We start from the raw sequence: 9,494 nt of genomic DNA, 5'->3' as shown, positions 1-9,494 counted from the left end.
GAAGTGATAGAGAAGACAAGCAATGTCAGCAGTGAGGGGACAGTGATGTGTGTGCTCTCTCCTGTACTGAAGTGATAGAGAAGACAAGTAATGACAGCAGTGAGGGGACAGTGATGTGTGTGCTCTCTCCTGTACTGAAGTGATAGAGAAGACAAGCAATGTCAGCAGTGAGGGGACAGTGATGTGTGTGCTCTCTCCTGTACTGAAGTGATAGAGAAGACAAGCAATGACAGCAGTGAGGGGACAGTGATGTGTGTGCCTTCTCCTGTACTGAAGTGATAGAGAAGACAAGCAATGTCAGCAGTGAGGGGACAGTGATGTGTGTGCTCTCTCCTGTACTGAAGTGATAGAGAAGACAAGTAATGACAGCAGTGAGGGGAGAGTGATGTGTGTGCTCTCTCCTGTACTGAAGTGATAGAGAAGACAAGTAATGACAGCAGTGAGGGGAGAGTGATGTGTGTGCTCTCTCCTGTACTGAAGTGATAGAGAAGACAAGTAATGACAGCAGTGAGGGGACAGTGATGTGTGTGCTCTCTCCTGTACTGAAGTGATAGAGAAGACAAGCAATGACAGCAGTGAGGGGAGAGTGATGTGTGTGCTCTCTCCTGTACTGAAGTGATAGAGGAGACAAGCAATGTCAGCAGTGAGGGGACAGTGATGTGTGTGCTCTCTCCTGTACTGAAGTGATAGAGAAGACAAGTAATGACAGCAGTGAGGGGAGAGTGATGTGTGTGCTCTCTCCTGTACTGAAGTGATAGAGAAGACAAGCAATGACAGCAGTGAGGGGACAGTGATGTGTGTGCCTTCTCCTGTACTGAAGTGATAGAGAAGACAAGCAATGTCAGCAGTGAGGGGAGAGTGATGTGTGTGCTCTCTCCTGTACTGAAGTGATAGAGAAGACAAGTAATGTCAGCAGTGAGGGGACAGTGATGTGTGTGCTCTCTCCTGTACTGAAGTGATAGAGAAGACAAGTAATGACAGCAGTGAGGGGACAGTGATGTGTGTGCTCTCTCCTGTACTGAAGTGATAGAGAAGACAAGTAATGTCAGCAGTGAGGGGACAGTGATGTGTGTGCTCTCTCCTGTACTGAAGTGATAGAGAAGACAAGTAATGACAGCAGTGAGGGGAGAGTGATGTGTGTGGTCTCTCCTGTACTGAAGTGATAGAGAAGACAAGTAATGACAGCAGTGAGGGGACAGTGATGTGTGTGCCTTCTCCTGTACTGAAGTGATAGAGAAGACAAGCAATGTCAGCAGTGAGGGGACAGTGATGTGTGTGCTCTCTCCTGTACTGAAGTGATAGAGAAGACAAGTAATGACAGCAGTGAGGGGAGAGTGATATGTGTGCTCTCTCCTGTACTGAAGTGATAGAGAAGACAAGTAATGACAGCAGTGAGGGGAGAGTGATGTGTGTGCTCTCTCCTGTACTGAAGTGATAGAGAAGACAAGTAATGACAGCAGTGAGGGGAGAGTGATGTGTGTGCTCTCTCCTGTACTGAAGTGATAGAGAAGACAAGTAATGACAGCAGTGAGGGGAGAGTGATGTGTGTGCTCTCTCCTGTACTGAAGTGATAGAGAAGACAAGTAATGACAGCAGTGAGGGGACAGTGATGTGTGTGCTCTCTCCTGTACTGAAGTGATAGAGAAGACAAGTAATGACAGCAGTGAGGGGAGAGTGATGTGTGTGCCTTCTCCTGTACTGAAGTGATAGAGAAGACAAGCAATGTCAGCAGTGAGGGGAGAGTGATATGTGTGCCTTCTCCTGTACTGAAGTGATAGAGAAGACAAGCAATGTCAGCGGTGAGGGGACAGTGATGTGTGTGCTCTCTCCTGCACTGAAGTGATAGAGAAGACAAGTAATGACAGCAGTGAGGGGAGAGTGATGTGTGTGCTCTCTCCTGTACTGAAGTGATAGAGAAGACAAGCAATGTCAGCAGTGAGGGGACAGTGATGTGTGTGCTCTCTCCTGTACTGAAGTGATAGAGAAGACAAGTAACGACAGCAGTGAGGGGACAGTGATGTGTGTGCCTTCTCCTGTACTGAAGTGATAGAGAAGACAAGTAATGACAGCAGTGAGGGGACAGTGATGTGTGTGCTCTCTTCTGTACTGAAGTGATAGAGAAGACAAGTAATGTCAGCAGTGAGGGGACAGTGATGTGTGTGCCTTCTCCTGTACTGAAGTGATAGAGAAGACAAGTAATGACAGCAGTGAGGGGACAGTGATGTGTGTGCTCTCTTCTGTACTGAAGTGATAGAGAAGACAAGTAATGACAGCAGTGAGGGGACAGTGATGTGTGTGCCTTCTCCTGTACTGAAGTGATAGAGAAGACAAGTAATGACAGCAGTGAGGGGACAGTGATGTGTGTGCTCTCTCCTGTACTGAAGTGATAGAGAAGACAAGCAATGTCAGCAGTGAGGGGAGAGTGATGTGTGTGCTCTCTCCTGTACTGAAGTGATAGAGAAGACAAGTAATGTCAGCAGTGAGGGGACAGTGATGTGTGTGCTCTCTCCTGTACTGAAGTGATAGAGAAGACAAGTAATGACAGCAGTGAGGGGAGAGTGATGTGTGTGCTCTCTCCTGTACTGAAGTGATAGAGAAGACAAGTAATGACAGCAGTGAGGGGAGAGTGATGTGTGTGCTCTCTCCTGTACTGAAGTGATAGAGAAGACAAGTAATGACAGCAGTGAGGGGACAGTGATGTGTGTGCTCTCTCCTGTACTGAAGTGATAGAGAAGACAAGTAATGTCAGCAGTGAGGGGACAGTGATGTGTGTGCTCTCTCCTGTACTGAAGTGATAGAGAAGACAAGCAATGTCAGCAGTGAGGGGACAGTGATGTGTGTGCTCTCTCCTGTACTGAAGTGATAGAGAAGACAAGTAACGACAGCAGTGAGGGGACAGTGATGTGTGTGCCTTCTCCTGTACTGAAGTGATAGAGAAGACAAGTAATGACAGCAGTGAGGGGACAGTGATGTGTGTGCTCTCTTCTGTACTGAAGTGATAGAGAAGACAAGTAATGACAGCAGTGAGGGGACAGTGATGTGTGTGCCTTCTCCTGTACTGAAGTGATAGAGAAGACAAGTAATGACAGCAGTGAGGGGACAGTGATGTGTGTGCTCTCTCCTGTACTGAAGTGATAGAGAAGACAAGCAATGTCAGCAGTGAGGGGAGAGTGATGTGTGTGCTCTCTCCTGTACTGAAGTGATAGAGAAGACAAGTAATGTCAGCAGTGAGGGGACAGTGATGTGTGTGCTCTCTCCTGTACTGAAGTGATAGAGAAGACAAGTAATGACAGCAGTGAGGGGAGAGTGATGTGTGTGCTCTCTCCTGTACTGAAGTGATAGAGAAGACAAGTAATGACAGCAGTGAGGGGAGAGTGATGTGTGTGCTCTCTCCTGTACTGAAGTGATAGAGAAGACAAGTAATGACAGCAGTGAGGAGAGAGTGATGTGTGTGCTCTCTCCTGTACTGAAGTGATAGAGAAGACAAGCAATGTCAGCAGTGAGGGGAGAGTGATGTGTGTGCTCTCTCCTGTACTGAAGTGATAGAGAAGACAAGTAATGTCAGCAGTGAGGGGACAGTGATGTGTGTGCTCTCTCCTGTACTGAAGTGATAGAGAAGACAAGTAATGACAGCAGTGAGGGGAGAGTGATGTGTGTGCTCTCTCCTGTACTGAAGTGATAGAGAAGACAAGCAATGTCAGCAGTGAGGGGACAGTGATGTGTGTGCTCTCTCCTGTACTGAAGTGATAGAGAAGACAAGTAATGACAGCAGTGAGGGGAGAGTGATGTGTGTGCTCTCTCCTGTACTGAAGTGATAGAGAAGACAAGTAATGACAGCAGTGAGGGGACAGTGATGTGTGTGCTCTCTCCTGTACTGAAGTGATAGAGAAGACAAGCAATGTCAGCAGTGAGGGGAGAGTGATGTGTGTGCTCTCTCCTGTACTGAAGTGATAGAGAAGACAAGCAATGACAGCAGTGAGGGGACAGTGATGTGTGTGCTCTCTCCTGCACTGAAGTGATAGAGAAGACAAGTAATGACAGCAGTGAGGGGAGAGTGATGTGTGTGCTCTCTCCTGTACTGAAGTGATAGAGAAGACAAGTAATGACAGCAGTGAGGGGACAGTGATGTGTGTGCTCTCTCCTGTACTGAAGTGATAGAGAAGACAAGTAATGACAGCAGTGAGGGGACAGTGATGTGTGTGCTCTCTCCTGTACTGAAGTGATAGAGAAGACAAGTAATGACAGCAGTGAGGGGACGGTGATGTGTGTGCCTTCTCCTGTACTGAAGTGATAGAGAAGACAAGTAATGACAGCAGTGAGGGGACGGTGATGTGTGTGCTCTCTCCTGTACTGAAGTGATAGAGAAGACAAGTAATGTCAGCAGTGAGGGGAGAGTGATGTGTGTGCTCTCTCCTGTACTGAAGTGATAGAGAAGACAAGTAATGACAGCAGTGAGGGGACAGTGATGTGTGTGCTCTCTCCTGTACTGAAGTGATAGAGAAGACAAGTAATGACAGCAGTGAGGGGACGGTGATGTGTGTGCCTTCTCCTGTACTGAAGTGATAGAGAAGACAAGTAATGACAGCAGTGAGGGGACGGTGATGTGTGTGCTCTCTCCTGTACTGAAGTGATAGAGAAGACAAGTAATGTCAGCAGTGAGGGGAGAGTGATGTGTGTGCTCTCTCCTGTACTGAAGTGATAGAGAAGACAAGTAATGACAGCAGTGAGGGGACAGTGATGTGTGTGCTCTCTCCTGTACTGAAGTGATAGAGAAGACAAGTAATGACAGCAGTGAGGGGACGGTGATGTGTGTGCCTTCTCCTGTACTGAAGTGATAGAGAAGACAAGTAATGACAGCAGTGAGGGGACGGTGATGTGTGTGCTCTCTCCTGTACTGAAGTGATAGAGAAGACAAGTAATGTCAGCAGTGAGGGGAGAGTGATGTGTGTGCTCTCTTGCACTGATGCAATAGTGGAGGAAACAAGCAATGTCAGCAATGAGAGAGTGATGTGTGCGCTGTCTCCTGCACTGATGTGATACCGGAGGAAACAAGCAAAGTCAGCAGTGAGGAAAGAGGGATGACTGTGCACAGTAACACTCCTCCTGTCCTGTATATATACACTGCACAGTACCACTCCTCCTGTATATATACACTGCACAGTGCCATCTCTCATATATATATATATATATATATATATATATATATATATATATATATATATATATATATATATATATATATATATATATATATATATACACTAGATGGTATCCCGATTCTAACGCATCGGGTATTCTAGAATATGTATGTAGTTTATTTATGAAGATTTTAGAATAATACATTGAATACACAGGATTCGGCCGGCCGCGACCAATTAGCGAAGCGTGGTTCAAATCCCGCGCCAATTCGCAGCCGGACTGCGCCTGTCGCTGATTGTTCACGGCCGGCCATGTAGTATATAACAGCCCACGTAGTAAATAGCACAGCCACATAGTATATTGCACAGCCACGTAATATATTGCACAGACACGGAGTATATAGCACAGCCCACGGAGTATATAGCACAGCCACGTAGTATATAACAGCCCACGCACGCAGTATATAACACAGGCCACGTAGTGTATAACACAGGCCACGTAGTGTATAACACAAACTCCAAACAAAATAGATATTCCAGCTCCAGCAAGATGGGTAAAAAGACTAAATTTATTTATGACTCCAACATGGCAATAAAAAATTCCTTACATAAGGCAGACCAAACAGGTGATAGTGTGAATACGGCTACGCGTTTCGACCCATGTAGGTCTTACTCATGCCTAGACGGTGAGTATATAACGATTTTTTTATTTTTAACATTAGATCTTTTTACTATTGATGCCGCATAGGCAGCATCAATAGTAAAAAGTTGGTCACACAGGGTTAATAGCAGCGGTAACAGTGTGCATTACACCGCGTCATAACGCGGTCCGTTACCGCTGCCATTAACCCTGTGTGAGCGCTGACTGCGGGGAGTATGGAGCGGGCGCCGGGCACTGACTGCGGGTAGTAAGGAGCGGCCATTTTGCCGCCGGACTGTGCCCGTCGCTGATTGGTCGTGGCCGTTTTGCCGCGACCAATCAGCGACTTGGATTTCCATGACAGACAGAGGCCGCGACCAATGAATATCTGCGACAGACAGAGACGGAAGTGACCCTTAGACAATTATATATATACACACACATACATACATACATACACTGCACAGTCCCACCTCTCCATTGACGTGATGATAAATAATGCCGCTGAGCAAGGTCTGGGTATATAGATGATTTATTAGAGCTCTGGATACACAGCGGGAATCTCCTCCGTTCATTTTTCTGGATGTTTCTTTTTTTCCCATAAATTTTCAGTCTCGTTACAATGAAGTCACAACTTTACACAAATGTGAAACATCGGACACAATTCTCCGCTTCATCCCATTAAATTAGTTTTATAGACTCTGTAAAGTTTTCTTGTCTTTTACAATATATCTGTACAAAAAGGTGGCGGGGGAGGGGAGCTGGGGTTAGGCTGGCGCTGAGGAGCGGGTGTCAGCTGCTAGAATACGGGGAGGAACACGGGCGAGAATTTACACAGGAACCGACCATATACACGAGGACGAAAAATCACATCAACCAGATGTATCGACAGGAACTCGGGGGAGAATCTGGTCTGTTCAGATTTAGTTTGGAAAATAGTGAAAAAATGTACAAAATGTAACCTTTTTCATAGTAGTAGATCACTAGGTGGCGCTGCTTCTCATAGGGGAACAGTCAAGCAGAAGAACGGACGCGCGGCGGAACCGGATTGGGAATATGGAAGACACCTGATCATAGTCCATCCCGTCTCTACAGAAATTCACGTATTTCGGGAATTCTTCTATTAAACATTTTTAAAAATGTAAAAAATTGTAAATAACCTCCAGAAAAATACCCCAAATTCTAATGACTACTGTTCTTCGGGGTCTACGGTGGTCCCTTTGGAGGCTCCTTTCAGATACAAGGCTTATGTATCTCAACGACCTTAAAAAAGAGCAAACAGTCACTTATGGTGGCTTTGCTTTACCTGGACGTGACACCTGGTAGTGGCACGAGTAGAAACTTAAAATTTTACCAAAATTTTGTATTACAAAGTTTTGTAAATATTTACCAAAGGTGGGCTCTAAAATGTGATTTTTAAATGCTCTTCCGGGACAGAATTTGGTGACCATGTTGCCTTGTTGTTGAACACCACATTTGGACTTCTCCAGGCCTCGTAGAACAAAGTCAGGAGTTAAAAAAAGCGATGCCATGAATGATATAAGAACAATCGGCCAACTCCTGCAAGATAAAATATGAACACGTGAAAGGACACCATTGATGGTCGTCTTCATGGTTGAGTTGGGTCCACTCTACAATTCAGAGATAAACTGACAACGATAAGATGTCCTAAAGGGTGGACTTCTCCATAACTTTGGTAATTTTTTTTACATTAACATTTTTCAGTATCTGCCAAATGGCCTAAAGGGTTTATATTTATTTATGATTTTTAATGGTTGGCCTTGAATGACCAGAATTTAGGGCCATGTCATCTTGTTCTTTGGCACCACATTTGGACCTCTCTATGTTGAGTAGATCTTCTGCTCGTACTGTAGATCAAGGTCAAGGGTTTGTAATTGGAGCCAAGGAATGATATAAGAACAATGATTCCAATCAGGGCTTCCTGGTCCATCAAGATCGAAAATTAACACGAGAAACATGACATTTCTGAACAAGGGAGGATCATTGATGGTCGTCTTCTTGGGTAAGTTGGGTCTACTCTATAACACCGAGATAAATTATTATGTGCCTAGTTGATTCCTATCCAAATAGGAAAGCTTCCAAAGCAGTTGACCAAGGGTCCCCAGGTTTAGGGGACCATGACATGGGTGCCATTGCTAGTTTAGGGTAACCATAAGATGTCCTAAAGGGGTGGAATAAATGTTCTTGACTTTGACATTACTATGATACCTGTCCGGATATTTTTTTTTTTAATAACTTTATGCTATTTTCACATGGCATTTATTCAGCATCGTCCAGTGTGGCAGAAGCCTTAAGAAGTCCCCAGCCAGGTACCGTAGGAGAAGCTAAGCTGGTTGGCGCCATGCGAGACACAGCACGTGATGCCGGTCAATGCACGGACCCAGAGACAAACAGATCCCAATGTCCCCTATTCCAAAAATAATGATTTGGTAAGTTGGCAAGGAATGACCTTGTATATTTTACAGCAATGTACAATATCCGGGCAGCAGGCGTATAAAGAACTCTCCGAACCAAGGATCCAAAATATGTCAAAAACAGTCTATATGTCCATGTTGATGGGCCGGATGTCGCCCGTCTTGTGCTCCTTCACCCACAATTCCCTGTCTTTGGCAGGATCGACTTTCTGGAGCAGCTGGTCCACAGGTTCCACCGTCTGCAGGGAGGGAGCAAACATGGAGGGTTACTCCGAATTTTTTAGGATGGTGTAAGGTGCACTGAGAAGAAGCCGGTACTTACGCTTTGGTTGAACATGTCCGTTTCGTGTCGTAGCTGTGTGTACTGACAGAGGTGTTGACGTATCATCTCCACCCGCTCAACCTCCAGTCTCTCCAGTTCCTAAAGAGCAGAAAACCACATGAGAGACAGTCCAACCTGGAAGATCCGACAATACCCAGATCCAAGGAGCCATAGGAATATGAAATGTGAGCTTCCACCATCCATGGGACGTTCAGGGTAAAGTAAGAGGGACCTGAGGCCTTAGAAGGTTCTCCGACAGTGACCGGCCACTTACCAAGGTGGTGGTCACCATCTCTTCAAACCACTTGGATTGTGCTTGGTTGTAGAGGTCGACGCATCTCATGAGGTCATCACCTGCAGAAAGAAGATAGAGTGGGAGACGTGATCTAGACGTTCCTCAAAAATATATGTGGGCACTACGAATGGTACAATTACATAAGAACTGTGTAAGGCCAAATGATTGGCGCCTCCATGTAGGCGCTGTAATATGTCCGGTGCGGTGGAGGGCACTATGGAAGAAAATACCGTAGCTACAGTGTGCAATTGTCAACACTGTTATAACACCCTCAGGATTACGGTACAATATAGCTTGGAGAGTATCCCACTAATGAAAATATAACCTTACAATACGATTACGTTCCACAAATGGGACGCACAACGGCCGGAAGTGCCCGCGCCATGTGGCAATCACCATGTCCGGTTCCAGTGTACCAAGGGTTGGGGTACATGGCTAAACGTCCACACATTAGAGATGCTCCTGCCATCTAAGTACACACCACATAACAAGCGGCATCGAAAACTTCGGGGACTATGGATACACCAGGACTTTAAAAAAGGACAGATGTCCAAGAAAGAGAAATATAAAAACAGACAATATCCCCAGACACTGATAGAATTGGTCAGTCCATTATCCAGCAATGTGGACATCAATATCTATACAGTGCAAAAAGGAAGGGGAG

At 45.6% G+C, this 9,494-nt stretch overlaps 1 protein-coding gene across 5 annotated transcripts in view; it reads right to left on the bottom strand.

The window, feature by feature from the left end:
- Positions 1–6,291: 6,291 nt before the first annotated feature.
- GAS7 (growth arrest specific 7) overlaps positions 6,292–9,494 on the bottom strand; it is a 134,344-nt gene continuing 131,141 nt past the window's right edge. For all 5 annotated transcript variants that reach the window (XM_077254738.1, XM_077254739.1, XM_077254743.1 and 2 more), the window contains 3 exons: positions 8,810–8,889; positions 8,536–8,634; positions 6,292–8,452 (listed from right to left, as the gene is read on the bottom strand). In XM_077254738.1, coding sequence (XP_077110853.1) covers positions 8,339–8,452; positions 8,536–8,634; positions 8,810–8,889 — 293 coding nt within the window. In that variant the 3' untranslated portion in view covers positions 6,292–8,338. The remainder of the gene's footprint in view (positions 8,453–8,535; positions 8,635–8,809; positions 8,890–9,494) is intronic.

Source organism: Ranitomeya variabilis, chromosome 4 (assembly GCF_051348905.1).
Source record: "Ranitomeya variabilis isolate aRanVar5 chromosome 4, aRanVar5.hap1, whole genome shotgun sequence".
Classification (NCBI taxonomy): Eukaryota; Metazoa; Chordata; class Amphibia; order Anura; family Dendrobatidae; genus Ranitomeya; species Ranitomeya variabilis.
This window is presented reverse-complemented; position numbering and strand designations above follow the sequence as displayed.